The sequence below is a fragment of the Panthera leo genome, chromosome C1 (assembly GCF_018350215.1).
Source record: "Panthera leo isolate Ple1 chromosome C1, P.leo_Ple1_pat1.1, whole genome shotgun sequence".
Taxonomy (NCBI): Eukaryota; Metazoa; Chordata; class Mammalia; order Carnivora; family Felidae; genus Panthera; species Panthera leo.
The window spans coordinates 94,634,260-94,653,899 of record NC_056686.1 but is presented as its reverse complement, the minus strand read 5'-3'; the positions used below and the strand labels follow the sequence as shown (position 1 = coordinate 94,653,899).

Sequence of the window (19,640 nt, the reverse complement as noted above, 5' to 3'; positions counted from 1 at the left end):
AGATTGGGGTTATTTAAGGCAAATATTATAAACCTTCCGATCCACTGTGTGAGCTCAGGTCCACCCATCCCTTCTTGCTGGGTCTCTAAATAACCCCAGTGGGCAGGACTGGACCTTAAATAACAATTGCATTTGAGTGTCTGATTTCCAGAAGCTTCAGACCAGGTGATGAGCAACTTCCAGGGAAGCAGTTTGGTTCCTCTTTTCATGCGGGTGGGGGTGGGTGAGTGGGAGGGGTATGCTGTGTGATTATGTACACGCGTGGCCCTTTCTCTCCTTTCTGCCTGGCCGGTCATCCTGTTGTCCTGTTGTTCCTCAAAGAGATTTGTCACAGCGGTGGTTGCTGGTGTGAGGGCATGTAAGACATTGGTGGGCGTGTGGGCTGACAGGGGGAAATGTGGAGTCAGCAGATGTGATGCTTGTGGGAGGTGCTGAGTGTTTTTGCCCTTCTGAGCAGGGGATCTTAGCTTGTCCTTTGGCAACGGGTCTCTCTCTCTCTCATATGAGGGAGACCGACAGTGCAAGTGGGGGAGGGACAGAGAGAGAGGGAGACACAGAACCCGAAGCAGGCTCCAGGCTCTGAGCTGTCAGCACAGAGCCCGACATGGGGCTCGAACTCACCGACTGCAAGATCATGACCTAAGCCAAAGTCAGACGCTTAACCCACTGAGCCAGGAGCCTGGGTAAAGGATCTTTGATGCAAAAGCTGGGTCCCAGCTGGCCTCAGTGCTTGCTGTCTGCACTGTCTTAGTCTGTTCAAGCTACTGTAACAGAATACTGCAGACTGGGTGGTTTATAAGCCATAGACATTCTGCTCTGGAGGCTGGGAGGTTCAAGATCAAGACACCGGCAGATTTGGTGTCCGGCGAGAGCTAGCTTCCTGGTTCATGAATGGCAGAGGGAGTGAAGGAGCTCTTTGGGGTGTCTCTTATAAGACACTAATCCCATGCCTGAGGGCTCTATCCCTAAGACCTAGGCACCTCCTAAAGACCCCACCTCCTAATACCATCACTTTGAGGATCAGATCTCAACATATACATTTTGCGGGGACACAAACAGTCAGTCTATAACATACGCTAAAAAAAAAAACAAAAAACAAAAAACAATAAATTCTGGCTAAGGCTGCCACCACAATCTATTTCTTGTTCCCCTGTGGCTCCTGTTTGCTTCCTTGTCACAGGATCTTTCTGCTAAGTCAGCAGAAAGCCAGAATAGAAGAGTCTGTGTTTCCACTGCTCTCCCACCCAGCACTACACTCCTATCCAGTCCCCCCGTGAATGAATTCAGAACCTTCTCCCTGACATTCACACCCCTCCTCTTCTCTTTCCATCTTCTGGCTGAATGTCCCTGGTCTCTGCTTCCTCTTGGCCCATCTTACTTCCTGAAACACCCCTGAAGAGGGCTGCTTATCTCGATGGAGCTCAAGTGGCCCCCTGGGGGCAGGAGGCAGAGGTCTTGAGCGTGTCTGTCTGGGGAACTAAGAGCCGCAGCACTTTCAGATTCAGCCCACAGAGAACTGTCCTCCACGCTTCCGGGAGCCCAGGGATGTGTGGCCCACAAAGAGGCAAGAAGTGATTGCCCCTAGATGGGCTCTCTCTAAGAAAAGGTGGGGGCGTCTCCAAGGGAGTGTCCCATCGGAGAAGAGAAGGAATGAGCGAGTTGTGAGTTTCAGACTGCTGCTGCTGCCCCTGAACCTCAAGTGAGGTGCCTGGCAAGAGCTCGACTCACCGGGCTGCACGGATCCCGTCAGCACGCCTGCTACTAGGGAGGCTCCTTGGCGAGAGCAAGATGGCTGTCAACAGCACTGCCCTGTTGTTGGCCAACGTGACCTACATCACCGTGGAGATTCTCATCGGGCTCTGTGCCATAGTGGGCAATGTGCTGGTCATCTGGGTGGTCAAGCTGAACCCCAGCCTGCAGACCACCACCTTCTATTTCATTGTCTCCCTGGCCCTGGCTGATATTGCCGTTGGGGTGCTGGTCATGCCTTTGGCCATTGTCATCAGCCTGGGTATCACAATCCACTTTTATAACTGCCTCTTCATGACCTGCCTACTGCTGATCTTCACCCATGCCTCCATCATGTCCTTGCTAGCCATTGCTGTGGACCGATACCTGCGGGTCAAGCTCACAGTCAGGTAAGAGGGGAGGTGTGATGGGGGCGCCTGGGGCATGGGGCTACAAAATTCAGATCCCAGACGATTTTTCAGTGAAAACAAATCCAGACTGAACTTGAAAGAGGACACTACATTTCTTTGCACCATTTGGTGTGTGAGGGGCTTAACGACGCTGAGCTGGGACTCTGGAACAGAGGAATGCTCGATCATTCTCCACTGACTGTGGGCGTGTATGCTCGGGCCCCCGGGGCAGCTAAGGATGATGAAAGCTTGATGCATCTTTAATGAGTAAAAACTGTTCCTGAGTTTTAGAAATGTTGGAAACCTACCAGATAAAATAAGGAGCGAACAGAAAAGAATAGGCAGGGATAAATGGATGGTTCTGTTCTTTGCAGATGTAGGTTATTTTAAAGTTACTTTAACTTTGCTTCCTCTTCCATGTAGAGACGGGGATCAAAACGTTCTCCACTGCAGAAAGCAGTAACAACCTTTCCTGTGACCATGTGAATAGAATAGGCCCACCAGTGGAGACATCTCATTCCCCAAGAGTCCTGAATAGCAATTGTCTCATATTCCTCCTGTCTGGTCTTGGGGAAGAGACGTGGGGAGAAACCTGCAAATCTGCAAACAAGCCAGGGGTCAAAGCCCAGATCTTGAGCTCTGAGCTGGGGCAAGTTGTTTAACTTTCTCAGCTTTGGTTCCTCGTCTTTCCACGGTGGTTAACTTTGGAACTCTGAACTCAGACTTACCTCGTTTCCATTTTTACCTCTGCCGCTTCCAGCTCATGCAGGTTACTTGCCCGTTTCTTTTTTTCACCTATAAAGTGGGGACAGTAACTGCAACTTCCTCATGAAATTCCATAGGTCGGGGCGCCCTGGGTGGCTCAGTCGGTTAAGCATCTGACTCTTGGTTTTGTCTCAGGTCATGATCTCACAGTTTGTGAGTCAGAGCCCCCATCAGGCTCTGTGCTGCCATTTGCGGAGCCGGCTTGGGATTCTCTGTCTCCCTCTCTCTCTGCTCCTCCTTCGCTTGCACTCTCTCTCAAAATAAATAAACTTAAAAAAAAATATCTTTCTAAAAAAACGAAATGCCTGCCCAGTCTGTGCTCGATCAATGGTAGTTCAAATGACTGTTATCCTCACCCATCACCAGCAATGAAATGGACATTATCATAGGGATAGCTTTTGTTTGTTGTGAGTTTTTTTTCATTTTATTTTTTTAATGTTTATTTATCTTTGAGAGAGACACAGAGCACAAGTGGGGGAAGGGTCAGAGAGAGAGGGAGACACAGAATCCGAAGCAGGCTCCAGGCTCCGAGCTGTCAGCACAGTCCAACGCGGGGCTCTAACCCACGAACTGTTGAGATCATGACCTGAGCCGAAGTCGGACGCTTAACCGACTAAGCCACCCAGGTGCCCCTGTTGTGAAATTTAATTGAGCTAAAGTCTCCTGAGGACACAGTCGGTGCTTAACAGAATCAGTTTCCTTCTCATAGTCTGTGTGGAATGTTGTCAGGAAGGATGCTGGAAGGAGAGATGGTGACTCCTGTTGGATGAGTCGTTTTAGGTCCTGGAAGCACTTGAACCTGAACTCTACAACTCCACAGACCCATGTGACTCAAACACCAAGTGTGGATGCCATTGCAAAGAGAGAAGCAGGGGCAGGCACGGGTGGGGGGCAGTGTGGGAGAGGCAAAGTGTAATTCCTGGACCAAACAAAACATGGCCGGAAACGCACTTTGAGGAGATGATTTCTCACGAAGTAGGCGATGCCAGGAGACTTAGAAAACTCTTATCCTCCCAGGAATCAAAGAGTTCTTGAGCTGCGAGTGTGGCAACATATTTCTAATCCATTCTAGATGGTATTTCTTTTTTTTTTTTTAATTTTTTTTTTAACATTTTATTATTTATTTTTGAGACAGAGAGAGAGAGAGCATGAACAGGGGAGGGTCAGAGAAAGAGGGAGTCACAGAACCTGAAACAGGCTTCAGGCTCTGAGCTGTCAGCACAGAGCCCGACGTGGGGCTCGAACCCACAGACCATGAGATCATGACCTGAGCCGAAGTTGGCCATTTAACCGACTGAGCCACCCAGGCGCCCCGTGGTATTTCTTGAAAAAAACAAAAAACAAAAAAGAAGTCCCTGGAGAAATTTGCAGGAATGCCAGCACTCTCCAGCCTCATCTTCCCCTCCCCCACTCCTTTAGCAATTCCTACTGTAAACTCACCCATTCTCTTCCATTCAAACAGATACAGGAGGATCACCACTCAAAGAAGAATATGGTTGGCCCTGGGCCTTTGCTGGCTGGTGTCATTCCTGGTGGGACTGACCCCCATGTTTGGCTGGAACATGAAACTGACCTCCGAGTACTACAGAAATGTCACCTCCCTTTCATGCAAGTTCCGTTCTGTCATGACGATGGACTACATGGTCTACTTCAGCTTCTTCACGTGGATTTTAATCCCCCTGGTTATTATGTGCGCCATCTATCTTGACATATTCTATGTCATCCGGAACAAACTCAATCAGAGCTTCTCGAGCTCCAAAGAGACAGGCATGTTTTATGGACGGGAGTTCAAGACGGCCAAGTCTCTGTTTCTGGTTCTCTTCCTGTTTGCTTTGTCCTGGCTGCCTTTATCCATCATCAACTGTATCACCTACTTCCATGGTGAGGTGCCGCAAATTATACTTTACTTGGGAATTTTGCTCTCCCATGCTAACTCCATGATGAACCCTATTGTCTATGCTTACAAAATAAAGAAGTTCAAGGAAACCTACGTTTTGATCTTCAAAACCTGTATGATCTGCCAGTCCTCTGATTCCTTGGACCCAAGCACTGATCAGACTTCTGAGTAGTTATCCATGAAAGACCCCTCTTCACCCCATTGACCTTCGGATTCGGCATCAGTAAACGCTTGAAGAACCACCCATCTGAGCCAAAGGCTTTCATGTCCTTAATTCCTTCTACTGAGTGGGGAGCATTTGACTGGCTGCCCCCAGTGGTACCTCCCCTAACACCCCCTTTCTATTATCCAATTTTTTCCTTGTCTTTCTTTGATTCTATGTTCCGGATGACTGACTTGAAGAAAGCGTTCTACTGTTACTACTGCCTCCTGTTTGGGAAGGAGGAGAAGTCAAGGTATCTGAAGGATGCTTTGTTGACTTACTGATGAAAGGTCCCGATCTGGATGTGTGTGGTGGTGACTCAGTTCCTTTCTGTCGTGGAACCAAGCAGAGACACCTACACCATCAGATGCCAGGGAGATGGTGGGAGCAGAGTTTAACAAAGGGGGATTTAAACTGCTGAATTCACCAGTATTTGAATAAATGTATTTGAGTAAATAAAAGATGACGGCTAACTGTTGTGTAGCTCTCTGCTGGGGGTCAGGGTCACTTGGGGTTGCAGACCCCAGCTGGCTGCTCGTGGCACTCAACCTGCTTGCCATGTTCACCTGTTTGGACTCTGGGGCCCTCACTTCTTGCCTAGAATATCCTGTTCCTTTTTCCTGGGCTGATCGGAGCATTTGCCAACTTTATGAACCATTCATCAATTGTTAGAGAAGGGTCAAAAGAGGCAGAGAGAGAGAGAGGGAGAGAGAGAGAGAGAGAGAGAGAGAGACAGGATAGCTATTCTTTGCTGAGCACTTTCTATGCACTATATACTTTGCATACATTTGTCCGGACACCCTCTGGGGTAGGTCCCACCATTACTATCCTCTTCTCTGTGCAGAAGAAAATGGAAGAACAGAGAGGTTAAATAACTTGTCTATAGTCAAACAGTTAACAAGTAGTAGAGCCAGGATTGAAACTCAGCCCTGCCTTCGGAGATCCCAAGCTCCTCTCTACCTATTCTCAGACACGAAGAGGGGCTTGTAACTTCTCCAAAGTCCAAACTGTCAAGTTCATCTAAGGTACAATCAGCAGACACATGGATACAAACTACAGCTTGTAGGGGCGCCTGGGTGGCTTGGTCGGTTAAGCGTCCGACTTCGGCTCAGGTCATGATCTCACGGTCCGTGAGTTCGAGCCCCGCGTCGGGCTCTGTGCTGACAGCTCAGAGCCTGGAGCCTGTTTCAGATTCTGTGTCTCCCTCTCTCTCTGCCCCTCCCCTGTTCATGCTCTGTCTCTCTCTGTCTCAAAAATAATAAACGTTAAAAAAAAATTTTTTTTTAAATAAAATAAAATAAAAAAACAAACTACAGCTTGTATGCTCGAGCACGGCCGTACTTAGGTACGCCAGGCGGGGACAGAGTTCCAGCCACACCTTTCAAACACTGAGCGTGGCTCTAGAGATTCAAGGGCACATCTCTGGTGTGGTCCGTGCACACTTGCAGCTGTGGACTTTCCCCAGACAATGAATATATAAACTTGATGAGAGCAGCAAGATGGGGTTTCAATTAAACCACTTCCAAGAGGATAAGTATACCGAAAATGGTTTATTATTATCATCATTAGTATTAGTTCTTAGCCGATTCTGAAAGTTTATCCCGACCGCAATCTTGGGCCAGGGCATGATAACCATATTTATCTAGTTAACATTTCATTTCAGTAAAGCCCCGCTTGCCTCCCCCATCACCCCAGGAAGAAGAACACTGTCTGGGAAGTTGAAAAACTTCCGTCTACTTTCCTAACCCCAAACTGAGCTGGTCACCCACCCACCCACTTCCCTGCACCGCTCACAATCTATCTTAAAGGCAAATGGCTGGACCACGGCGCCACTGTCCCCGGAAGTGTGGGAGGCTACCTTCAGCCCAGCAGCCTCCCCTTCAACATTTGGGGATCTATTTTCTTTAAAAATCCAAGCGCCGGCCCCAAAACCTCCACCAAATTTTCCCCTTAATGGCGTCCCTTGTTTGATTTAAGGCTTTCCCCCCTGAATTAGTTTTTGTGCTGAGTTAAAACGCCCCTCCAGGATGAGGCCCCGGGTTTACTGTGGGATTTTCTGGTGACCCTGTTGCATTCTGCTGGCCAGAAACCACCTCCGCCCTGTCGGACCCTTGAGGGAAGGGCTGATCGGTTTTCAGTCCCAGACACAGGCGCTTCATAATTTACAAACAATCTGTAACATTGCAGTAGCACACTTCACACCTACTGTTTTTGAAACTTGAGGGGCGCCTGGGTGGCTCAGTCGGTTAAACGGCCGACTTCGGCTCAGGTCATGATCTCACGGTCCGTGAGTTTGAGCCCCGCATCGGGCTCTGTGCTGACAGCTCAGAGCCTGGAGCCTGTTTCAGATTCTGTGTCTCCCTCTCTCTGACCCTCCCCTGTTCATGCTCTGTCTCTCCTTGTCTCAAAAATAAATAAAACGTTAAAAAAAAATAAAAAAAAAAAAGAAAGAAACTTCGTTTAAGGGGACTACTTCCCTCAAAACAAAGCAGCAATCTGTCCTGGGTCATCGCTGTGGGAAGATGAGTTTTCTTAGTTTCAGAAAAAACAAACTTGTCTCCTTTCTTCTCCCTTTCTCCTCCTCCCCACTCCCCCGCTCTGAAGTCCACTGCTTAGCAGATCCACTGAGGGTTTGCAGGGAGTTCAATTTTTTTTTAATAATTTTTCTATGTTTATTTATTTTTGAAAGCGCGAGAGAGAGAGAGGGCGCGAGCACAAGTGGGGGAGGGGCAGAGAGAGAGAGAGAGAGAGGAAGACAGAATCCAAAGCAGGCTCTAGACTCTGAGCTGTCAGCACAGTCCCTGATGTGGGGCTCAAACTCACGAACCTCAAAATCATGATCTGAGCTAAGTCGGATGCTTAACCGACCGGGCCACCCAGGCGCCCCAGGAGTTGCTTTTTTTTTTTATGTTTTGTTTTGCTTTGTTTCAGTGAAATGGGAATGTCCTGAGCTAAGATGTTCCACCAGCCCAGAAGAAGCCCTTACAATGAGAATGCCTTTTCGAGAGGACTCAGAAAAGATGAACTAAGAATCCCTGGTGAGGGGCTCGGGTAGAAATGGTGAGCTCCACCCTGGTTTCAGATTTAGAGATTAGTGTCACCGGCGCTTCCTCCAGGCTGTCTCCTGGCTAGCTCCCTTCAGCTGAACAGTTGAGGGTGGCTGTTGGGCTTCTGTTCGCAAGGAATAAGGAAAAAAAGACTACCCAGACAAGACCAAAGTTTGCTTCCTCCTCCTCCATATGAATTCGTTGGAATGAAGGTAGGCGCTGAGTAGCTGGGTTTATTAACCCATTTATTATTATTATTATTATTATTAAGTCAACTGTGGAAATAAGCTAGGACCAGATGGGAACAGGCAAAAGCTATCCCAAGCTTGCAGTAGCCAGGGAGTCAGTCACTGCTACTTGGATTTCGGCAGAGGCTTAAAGGCGTGCAGAGGAGGGGGGCAGGGTCTACAGGGGAAACTGGGAGGCTTTAGTTGTGTCCTGCCTAGAGGCTGCTGGCCCGGGGAAGCTGCGGGTGGGCTAAGTAGCAGTGGGCATCCTGTGGGATTGGTTAGGAGAGTGTATTTGGCTTTCTCTGGTTGGTCCCAAGTTGGAAGCAGGACAAGAATTTGGGAAGCTGTCAGTTATCCCTGGCCATTTGGGGTTGATGGTCACGGGGATTATCGATTGGCGTTCTGGACTTCTGCTAGAGATTACGGTCTGACTTCCTACCAACTGGACTTCTGGCAGGCCGGCTTCCCCGGCCATTTACTGTAGATAAGATGCTGGTTTCCCCGGCCAGAAATTCTGTCCAGAGATCTATTGTCATATGTGATCTGGCCATTGCCCACTGGTGTATTCAGTTTCTTACAACCAGATGCGTATTTTCTAGAGAAACTCTGCCCTTTGATGCCACGCTGGGTGTGGTGGGAATGGGAAAACAGGCTGCCTCTTGCCCTGACCACTCAGGTGATAAGTGTAGGTCACGTCCCCTTGTAAAACGTAAAGTATCTATAATTTTGCAGTGTTGTTACTGTTGAGGAAGAAGAAGAGTGTGATGGAAAGAACTGTGTGTGTGTGTGTGTGTGTGTGTGTGTGTGTGTGTTTTCCTCCGGATTTAGCATCAGATTATCATGGCTGTACTTGGGCATGTGAACTTGGGGCAGTTTCCTAAAACTGAACCTTGTAATATCTGAGTTTATTTGTTTGTTTGTTTGTTTGTTTTACTTTTTATTATGGAACACTTCAGGCACACAAAAGTGGAGAGATCAGAAAAATGACCCCTCTGATATCTATTATGCTGCTTTAATAATGGTCCACTTACAGCCAATCTTGTTCCCTCTATGCCCCTACCCACCCGCTTGCCCTACCCTATCTTGAAATTTGGGGACATCAATTTATTTCCTCTGCAAACATTTCGGGTTTTATTTCTAAAAGGTAGTTTTTAAATGATCAGTGGGCTTCTGCTTCTTACCCATTCATCTTCTTAGTTTGCCCATCTAAGGAGCAAAAATTAATTCTACCCTTATGAGGCACCAGGAGAACTAACTGCACCACCTGGAAGTCAGGATACTGATAAGACACATCCGTCCATTCTCTATAACTCCGGGCCTCTCATTTGCTTTAGAACGTCACCTTTTCATGACTTGCGCACTTCACTGACGTCTGGGCACAATCCATTTCTCCTTCTGTTGGTGCTTTTCTTTGGTTTCACGGCACTTTCTCCGAGCCATTCCCAGTGCACGATTTGCAAGCAGCTTTCTCAGAAATAATACTGATTTTAAAAAATATGACCACACAAATTATCAATTGCTATCTAATTTTCATTGGTTTTCTTGATCACACAGGCCAGCCCTGATTCGGCTGAAGAGGGGAACAACAGCATGAATGCTGGGAGCCATCAGAGAGGCTGGTTCTTGACGATGTCAGGATCCCCTCTGAAACAACGTAACCATAATTTCTTAGCATCATCAACTATGGAGCCACTGTCTACACTTTTCTCAACTGTTTGCTTCAATCAGGATCCAAATGAGTTCCATATATTGTGATTTGTCATTATTTCTCTTAAGCCCCTTTTAAACTATAGATTCCTCCTTCCTTTCTTCCTTTTTTTTTTCCCTCCACCTTGCGGTTTGTGTGTTGAACTCGTAGAGGTTTGATGAGGTGTAAATGAGGCAATATGGGTAACACAACCAACATGGTGCAGGTGAAACTCGGCCTAGAGCTGGCCGACATGCTGACTTCGTGTGGATGAGAGAGAGGTCCCCCTCCCTCACAAGAGGACATGATTGAACACCCTGGACGCTCATCCACCTCTGGCCATTGATGGGAAGTGTTGGCTCCGGGGTGTGATAAGTAGTGCTCGGTCTAAATTCACGTGGGAGGTGGTTCCACAATTCAAACCCTAAAAGTCATTGGTCGGGGGGCACCTGGATGGCTCCATCAGTTACGCCTCTGACTTCAGCTCAGGTCATGATCTCGTGGATCATGGGTTCGAGCCCTGTGTCAGGCTCTCCGCTGCCAGCACAGAGCCCGCTTCAGATCCTTGGTATCCCTCTGTCTGCCACTCTGCCTCGAGTGCACATGTGTGCTCTCTCTCTCACTCGCTCACTCAAAAATAAATAAAAATGAAAATCAGTGGTCAGGCCAGGAGTCCCAAAAGGAACCAAGAGAAGCTTCTACCTCAGCATGGACAGATACCCTTGGTTTGCCCCAGCTCTGCCCGGAAAGCTCTCAAGAGTTCTGGAGGCTGCGGCCCTGCCTGCTGACACTCAGACACTCACACCGACACCACTCCATGCTCCAGACACCAGGCACAGCTCATAACAGCTTCGTGCTTTGCCCCTGACCCCGCTCCCTGGGTGAGGCTTCATGGTCCACGCGGGAGTCAGGGGAGGTAATTTCCTTACTGGTCTTCCTCTCAACTAGACGAGAACGTGCCTCTGAGCGTGTCGTCCTCTGGCAATAACCCGGTCCGCTGGCGGGACAGGGCACAGTTGGACACCTGAGTGTGTGTCCGTGCTGATGTGTGTGCCTGTCCCGGTCTGCGTGTGTATAAGGCTTTGTTGTAGCAGGCTGGATTTATCCAGGAGGGGACTCTCCGTTGCTGTTTTGGGGGTGCCAGAAGCCCACAATTTTTTTCAGTTGCCCATATTGTTATAAAAGTAAGTTTATGTCCACGAATGGCATCCCTCTGATGAGGTACCCTTGTGCAGTACACAACCTGGATAGCTATACATAGTAGCACTGCTTGGATTGACTGGTCGTTTTGCCCTGGTCTCTTCAAACAGGATCAAACCGGCTTAAGCTCAAAGATATCTGTTTCCTTTAAACAGATCCAGGATTCCTGAAACCCTGGGGGGTATCTTACCATTCCAGGTGAAAGTTCACTTCCTTCCAGTCATGGGGCTCTTCATTCTGCTTCTCTTGACTGTCTTTTCAGGTAAGATATGGGGAAAGAACATTTGCAGCCTCCAAACTTCCCAGACATCTTGCATTTCCTTCTCCCCTCCTGCTTAGTAGCTCGAACCACCCAAGAAGTGGGATGGGAAAATAAAAGGAGAAAAGAGATCCTGTCCAAATTCATCCTTGCTCTTTGCTCTGCTAAGAGGGTTGTGAGGAATTTGAAAGCCTCAACGAAAATGTGGGCCTCTGTACTCTCTCTTTCAGTGTAAGGTCCCCTTCCCTCCCCCTTCTCTTCCTCAAAGTGTTTGAGCACATGGACGAGGCCGGGACTTTCCACTGTCTGCCGGTGCCTGAGCCTGAAGGTGGGACTCGGGGGACCAGTCCTGGCTCTGCTGCCCCCCACCCCACCCCCGGCGTGCTGACCTGGATGGCTGTTGTGCCTCTCCCTGGGTCAGGGTCCAGCCCTGTAAGCTGAGCACCACCCCATCTTCCTTGTGGGTTTGATAGGAAAACAAGATATCAAGTCACATCAGTTGACATCAGCGACGTGAACCTGCCGTGCGGGCTGGTTGTTGGCGGCATCTGAGGGGACCTAGCTGAGAGATGCCTGCTGGTCCCATCTCTGCTCCTTGTTCAGATACTTCCCCAGCCACCTTCTAGGGGGACACGGAGTACATGACTTCCTCACTACACAACACGCTGAGATGATGGGGCTGCCCGCGCAGGTCTTGTCCGGAGGGAATAGGAAGCTCTCAGCTCCTAAGAACAGAACGTGACTCCCTCTGTTCCCAGCCCTCTGCAGCCCGCAGAAGCCTCCACACCTTCTCGGTTTCTTCCTGAGGGGTCCACAGTAGCGTGGACACAGGGGATCTGCTAACAGTGATCCTCGGGCTCTTCCAGCCCCCCAACAAGCAATGGGGAGAGGCCTCCTAAGTTCTTGATCCCCCAGCCTCAGGCCAGGGGACAGGACTTCTCCAGGGTTGCTACATTAGCTTGCTAGGCCCGCCGTAACAAACGCCACAGACTGGCTGTCTTCAGCCAGCCAGAGGTTGGCTCAGAGGTCCAGTCCAGAGCTGGACTCAGAGGTCCAGCCAACCACAGAGATTGATTTCTTCACATTTCCTGAGGCTGGATAGTCCAAGATCAAGGTGTGGGCGGGTTTGCCTTCTGCTGAGACCTCTCTCTTTGGCTTGCAGAGGGCTGCCTTCTCACTGTGTCCTCACAGGACTTTCCCTCGACCTGTTGTCTGTGTCCTAAACTCCTTTTTCTTTTTCTTTTTTTAATTTTTTTAATGTTTTATTTATTTTTGAGAGAGAGAGAGAGAAAGAGTGTGCAAGCAGGGAGGGGCAGAGACAGAGGGAGACACAGAACCCGAAGCAGGCTCGAGGCTCTGAGCCATCAGCACACAACTTTGCTGATAGTGGGACTTGAACTCACCAACCGTGAGATCATGACCTGAGCCGAAGTCGGATGCTCAACTGACTGAGCCACCCAGGCGCCCCCTAAACTCCTTTTTCATAAGGACACCAGTCAGGTTGCATTAGGGCCCATTCTTAATGACCCCCTTTTAACTTAATTACCTCCTTAAAGGCTCAATCCGTCACACTCTGAGGTACTAGAGTTAACACTTCAATGTGTGAGTTTTAGCGGGACCTCTTTCTGCCCAAAGCAGTTGCTAACCCAGAACAAGCAAAATAAAAAATCAGCCCCCAGTGCTTAAACTGATTTTGCTCCAGTGTGGCGGGAGCTGCAACATGTTTAAAAGGACCGTGGTGTGTGTGTGTGTGTGTGTGTGCATGCGTGTCATGCCCTGAGGGACACAGGAAGCCAGCTCATCATCACTCTGTCCTGCCTGACCAAGGAGGATACAGGCTGGTACCCGTGTGGCATCCAGTGGGACTTTGCCAGGGACGACTTGGATTTTACAGAGCTGGTTGTGACTGACGACAGAGGAGGCCTTGCCAGTAATTTTTGGTCTGGGAAAGGTAGGGACCCTGTCAGGGGTCTAGTCAGGGGTAACCCGCAGTTGTGCATGTTTGTTGGTGTGGTACATACTCGCTGAGGCCAGTGAGAACCAGCTCAGGCCCCCCTTAGGTTCCTTGGGGTACCCTGGTATCTCCTTCTCTCCAAGGTAGGGTCGTTGCTGATGGGTAGGGTTGTTGCTGACGGTTGTGCCGGGGATTAACTTGGAATTTGGGGAAGAGGAGGGTGGGTGGGCGCAGGGGTGCTCTTGGAACCTCCCTTCCCTTGCAGCGATCTGGCCCATGGCATTTGGAGAGGCTCCCGGGGGCTAACAGGTGGGAGAGCTTCGTGTTGCTGGCCAGGAAAGGCTCAGAGGTTCTCATTACACGTCTGTGCTCTGTGGCCAACCTAGTAGGTCTAGAATCTTGAAGATCCATTTCTTGAGAGGTGAGTGAAGCTGTAAAACATGACCCAGGTGTCTGGAAGAGGACCTTCAAAGACCGTCCGCTAACTAGTTTCCTCATCCACAGGCGTAACTATCACGGCCAAACTGGTTAGGAGTGCAGTTTACACGGGGAGGCCACTGGGTGGGTGTAGGTTGAACTTGAGCCTGTGGTGGGAGGAGGTCTGGCTAAGCCGGTCAACTGCTCCTTTGGGCCAGGGCTGAGACACAGCTCTCCAGATGCTCACCCAAATTCTTCTGTCCAATGCTGAAAACCTCTTTTTAAATCAGAAAGCCTCTGCTCAGGCAAAGAGCTTATGGAAAGTACCAGCCTTCCTCTTTTTCCTTCTGTGGCTTCTCAGTGTTTCCATTTCTAGAAGGGATGCTTTTCTATCATAATCCAGAACACAATGCCAGTAGGAAAACAAACCGAGGACTTAAGGGAAGCTATAGGAAGCCTCCTGGGGCTAGAGAATCTTGCTCACACTTGACCAACTAGTAATTTGTTTAGGAAGCATCTTATTGAATGTGTGGCATCCTTCACACCTAAAATGTTTCTACTGCACTGTTTTAGGCTCGGGATGAAAGAGGCCTCGCCTAAATGTGCTCCTTAGTTTCAGTGAAACAAAGACCCCTGCCCCTCCCCAACGAGATTTGCCAGAGACGGCAGTGTGGGTGGGCCATGGCAGAACTTCCCCCATTGGGTTTCAGTGGCTGCCACGAGCACAGTGTGGCAATGATGCCACCTATCCATCCGTTCCTTAAGGATTGGACTGGCCCTCTTGTGCCTCTGGTATCATAGCCTTCAGCCTGGGACTCTCTAACCATGGGCCACATCTAGTCCACACAGGGCTTTGGTGCACCTCTGGAAAGGTGGCCCTTCCTCGAGGTGCCTGGAGCCCAGTGGCAGGGCATATGGCTTGGCCAGCAGAGGGTGGGCTGGATTTCAGCTCCTACCTGTTCCCTCCAGCCTGTGCCCTGTGCAGGGCGCATTTATACAGCTACGCCCCGTGCCTCTGCTCGACCCAGCAGAGTTGCCCAGAGCACTCGTTCTCTGGGGATTGAATGATGGGCAGAGACGCGGAGATGCCGAAGGCAAAGGGCAGGCCTGGGGCTGGCCTCACTTGACCCCCAACCAGTCCTTTCTGCTGCAGACCTATCAGGCGACAGGAACCGGAGCTGCAGGGCTTCCAATGTGGCTCACAAGGCCAATCCCTCCAGGTGAGTCGGACCTTGGGGAGGACAGACCGGTGTTGGGGGGTTGGGGGGGAGGCAGGCGAGGATAACACAGCGTGGCAACTGATTTGCACCTGCTGCTCTTTAGCTGCATGTCGTTGGTTCTTGTTCTCCACCTGAACTGTGTAGCTTCAATGTGACCACGTGGTTTCTTTCAGAACAATATAGTTTAGGACTCTTGAATGTAAATAGCAAAAATGCCCTCTCATGATGTTAATTGAAAAGGAGGATCTACCCTAAGGGGAGAGCAATGTTGCATGCATGAAGGGTGAGACATGGCACCCTCAGCAATAGTCCGGAATGTCTTTGGGACTTTGTCTCTGTCTCTGATCCACTGCTCTCATGTGTGTTTGCTTCCTCTCTCTCTCTCTCTGCACTGCCCTTTTCTGTTTCGTTGCAGCCACTTCTAGCTCCGGAGTTTATGTCTCCCCTGTTCAAGAGGCCATCCAGTCTGAACACTGGATTCTCCTGCTCTGGGTCCATGTTAGTTTCTGAGGCAAGGGCTCAGCCCCGCTTGGTCAGACCACCAGCCCGGGTCCAAACAGGCGTGGGCTGGAGAACACGGGCACTCTGAAGGCACTTGGTGGCCAGGAGCTACTGGGACTAGGTGGGGTGCGGGCAGGGCAGAGGGACAGATCCCAGGAATGGGGATCCTGAGCACGGAAATGAAAGGTGGTTTCTTTTCAGTCGACATGAAGTCTGTCTGCGATTCCTTCCGGGATGTCCATTCTCATAATCTGCATACTGATCACAGGCTTGGGGATAATCTCTATAATTAGTCACTTGTCCAAAAGGCGGAGAAGCCAGAGGAATAGAAGGGGTAAGTGGCCATTGGGGGTGGGGATTAAGGAAAATGAAAGGGCCAAGGAACAACTTTCACACGAGTGAACGTGCCCCTCATCTGTTGCCTGGACCCATGGAGGCCAATGCAGTCAGCCCATAGACAGGGGTAGATTCTGCTTCATGGTGACAAAGGCCCTGTGAGAGGTCACAGAGAGGACACAGTAGCCTTGGTAAGTGGAGGTATGTGTAGACTAGGGAGGAGGGAGGCCCGGAGATGGTCACACCACGGGTCCCAGTGTGTGCGAGGGCCACCTGCCCCCCCAGCACACAAGCTTTGGGAGGCAGCCTTACTCTTTGAAACTTTTTGTTCATCTGGAGGGACTTACCAAAGGACCTCTGGGGCCACTGGGTAAGCATAGAAAAGTCTCCTTGAAAAGGGTCAGGAGCAGAAGAGGACAGGCCCATGGCCTCAACTGTAGTCTTAAGCCAAGGGAGGAATAGCCCTTAAGCTTTGTGTCTCCTGCCCTTGGGCAATTACAGGTAAAGGCCCAGCTAGAAGCCAGAGAACCAGTCAAGCTCCTTCTGTGATCCCCACGCCTCTGGCAAGTTCCTTCCTTGGCTCTTCCTGGGCCCTGCGCCCCACAGCCACCTGACTGAGGGATCTCCCTTCCTAGACAGAGAACAGGAGGTTTGTTCAGCAGGAACTGTGTGGATCTGGGCACCTTTCCTTTGGGGCAGCATCAGAAAAACCACAATTCTTAAGGCAACCGTGGGGTGGTTCTGCTAACCCCTCAAGTGGACACAGGCTAGAAAGAACATCGTATACAAGTGCCACTGCTTGGCCAGTAGGGTTTCTTTATTTTAATTTTCTTTAGGTTTATGCTCAGAAGACACAGAAGTACCTTGGGCAGTGGAGAGACAGTAGGCATAGGTACAAAATAGACTCCCCCCTCCTGTGGGTGTGGAAGTGCAGAAAAACATTTCAGAGAATGATGGAAAACACAGGCGCGCACACGCACACACGTGCACGTGTGGCAACACCTGTTACGGAAGCACAAGGGTAACGCCAGAGGAATCTGAGAGTCACAGTTAAGGCTGTGAGGTCTCCTAGTCTCTCTGTGATAACGTGGCCCCAGGTGGAGCAGGAGCCCTAAGAAATCAAAGCCATGGCTCCATTTTGTCCTCTTAGAGCTTTGGGAACCACGGAGGTGAAGAATATAGACAAGGCAACATCTTTCTCAGTTGTACCCAAGACTGCTCCCTTCGGGACCCAATTGTATTCTAGGTTTTTTGCTAAGACAGACAACGTCACCGCCTTAAGGCATGATCTTGGGTAACTTGTCGTTTCTCTGGGCCTGTTTTCTTCTCTAGCGATTGAGGACTCCATTCTCATACTCCCCACGAGCTTTTAATTCATACATTCATTCATTCTTTCAAGCACAAGGACCATGCTAGATGCTGGGGATACAAAGATGAGCGAAAGAAATAGCATCTGTCTTCATGGCACTTATAAGGTAGAGTGGGAGGAAGACAAACTATCACACGGATGAAAAATGTGTCAGCTAGCATAAGGACGGTACGGGAGAAGCACATGGTGTCGTGGAAGTTGAGGCAGCGGAATCCAACCCCCTTCCCTTGTAGCCAGGGGTGGTGCAACCTGTTTTAGCCCCAGCCTGCTTCCTCACACTCAGCCAGTTGAAACATGGAAGCTGGAATCAAGGGCCCTTCTGGCTTTGACGTTCCTGGGCTTTGAAGGGGTCCGGTTGCATTATATCACTGAAGCTCGGTGGGAGGTGAATGCAGGCCCCATGTGCCAAGCATCCCTACTGACTGACCAATGGGCTTTGAAGCAATGACAGCTGATTTCTTCCCTGAAGACATACTTTGGTGTTTAGGCCCCGTAAAGCCACCAGGAGAGAGTTTGCAACTTCTGTGGCAGAAACCATTCGGCAGAGGTAGGCAACACATCTCAACTCCATTTCCTTTGTCTATTCCCCACAAAATAGACGACTCTTTGAAGCCCTCCTCCTGGTGTCCTGGCTCCAAAGAAAATGGCTCGTCCTGAACAGACATGACTGAAGATCTCTTTCATTTAGTTTATAAATAAAGTGATGCTGCCAGAGTCACCATGACGACTGGCCCACACCTTGGGGATGGATTGTGATCTCTCAGGTGTTCCGAAGGCCAACCCCCCCCCCCCCCCCCCCCCCCCCCCCCCGCCCAGGTTGCCGGCGCTGGCTTGCAGCTAGGTAAGAACAGTATTAGCCACGGGAGCTGTGCTAGGCCATGCCAGAGCAAGGCTGCCCCCGCGGTCGACAACATCTCAAGATCTTAGTTTCCACACCCTCGGCTAGCTGCCAGGTGAAGAGAGGGCAGCATCTTGGTCAGGGGATCAGGAGATCCCTTGTGTTTTATTGGTTCACCCATGAGCTCCTCACTGGTGTTGAATAAACTCTGAGGCATGACTAACGTCTCCTGGGATATCACTGGAAATGGATTTCTGGGAAAGTTTAAACTATGACATTGCAATATCTGCTTCTACATTGGTATTACACCCTGTCCTACCCCCATGAGGCGAAATCAGCATTTCTCAGATCTTCTTGGTGAAAAGGTGGTCCTCTGTGGGAAACCGCCACCAGACTAAACGGATGCTACCCTTGACCGGTGAGAAGCCGAGGCGTGGTGGGTGAAATATTCGGTCAAACCAGGAAACACAAATCAAGACCAAGGCATTGGCAGCCGTGGGTGCAAGTGAAGCTATACCGTCATTAACGGCAGAATTACCTAAGCTCTCAGCAACACCTGCACGTCTGCACCTTCTCTCCCCATATAAAGTCTTTTCCTACAATTTCAGGGGGTTCCCAGGGGCTCCCCATCACCACCTCTGCTGCCCTCATAAAAACCCCGCTCTTCTGGTATCTTGCAGTAGGGTGCCGGCCAGTGTCAGCGCTCAGGGTAATCAGCAGTTCTGAGGTCAGTGTGGGGCGGGGGCAGGGAGAATGGCTCGTGCCACAATTCTGCACGTGCCCCGCACATTTAGGTCCAGGCTTTCACGGTGTCTTCCACCCAAACCCCTCTGTCGGTGGGGAGCTCAACGCTACCCAGAAGCTCGATGGGAAGGGGCAGGGTTGTGGGGACCATCCGTTTCCTGCCATCCTCCCTGTGTCCTTGTGGCCAGACCCCCTCCCTCCCAGAGTCTCAGAGCAAACAGTGGCAAAAGCGTTGCCTTTTCCCTCATCTACAAAACAACTCCAGGCCCTCCTCCGTGGCCACGTTCAAGCACAAGCCTGCCGATTCTACAAATAGCAATCCAGTCTGGGCCCCATGGGGCCTCTTACTGCATGAGGCAAGACAGCAGGCATCAATCTTCCGTGACAGATGAAGACATCTATCGCTATTCTTGGAAGATGTATACTTATGGATCTGGAGAGCCATTTCCCTGAGAATCCTACAGGTTGGCTCTGATTCCATGAACCAGGGTTCTAGAGCCTTTTTTTCCCTCCCGTCCCTGGCACTGACCTTTTGAATCTCTGGTCAATTACTTAATGGCTCATTTCATCCAGCAAGACCCGGTGCACACCAGTTTTCACGACAGGGAGACAAAACCCAAAACTTTGTAAACGTATGGCTCTGCTACTAAGAATGGGGAAGCTTCAAGAAAAAAGCAAGAGCAATTAATGTGATACTTCATGTCCAAGTGGGTGGCCCTGGGACAATGCTTACTCCTCCTCTTGGAGCCATGTAAAAAGCACTGACTCTCGACTGGAAAGCTGAGGTGGCTTCTAGATTCACAGGTCTGTAGAATTGTTTGCTGTCAGCCCCGAGT

General features: G+C 50.0%; 2 protein-coding genes across 2 annotated transcripts; both read left to right on the top strand.

Moving 5' to 3' along the window:
- The first annotated feature begins 1,139 nt into the window (after positions 1-1,139).
- On the top strand, positions 1,140-5,518 carry ADORA3 (adenosine A3 receptor). Its single transcript, XM_042953415.1, has 2 exons — positions 1,140-2,138; positions 4,366-5,518. The coding sequence occupies exons 1-2, from the start codon at positions 1,789-1,791 to the stop codon at positions 4,970-4,972; spliced, it is 957 nt and encodes a 318-aa protein (XP_042809349.1). The 5' UTR covers positions 1,140-1,788; the 3' UTR covers positions 4,973-5,518.
- A 5,870-nt stretch (positions 5,519-11,388) lies between these two features.
- On the top strand, positions 11,389-16,758 carry TMIGD3 (transmembrane and immunoglobulin domain containing 3). Its single transcript, XM_042948629.1, has 7 exons — positions 11,389-11,428; positions 11,694-11,753; positions 11,847-11,857; positions 13,157-13,376; positions 14,950-15,015; positions 15,750-16,223; positions 16,355-16,758. The coding sequence occupies exons 1-6, from the start codon at positions 11,389-11,391 to the stop codon at positions 15,917-15,919; spliced, it is 567 nt and encodes a 188-aa protein (XP_042804563.1). The 3' UTR covers positions 15,920-16,223; positions 16,355-16,758.
- Positions 16,759-19,640: the final 2,882 nt, after the last annotated feature.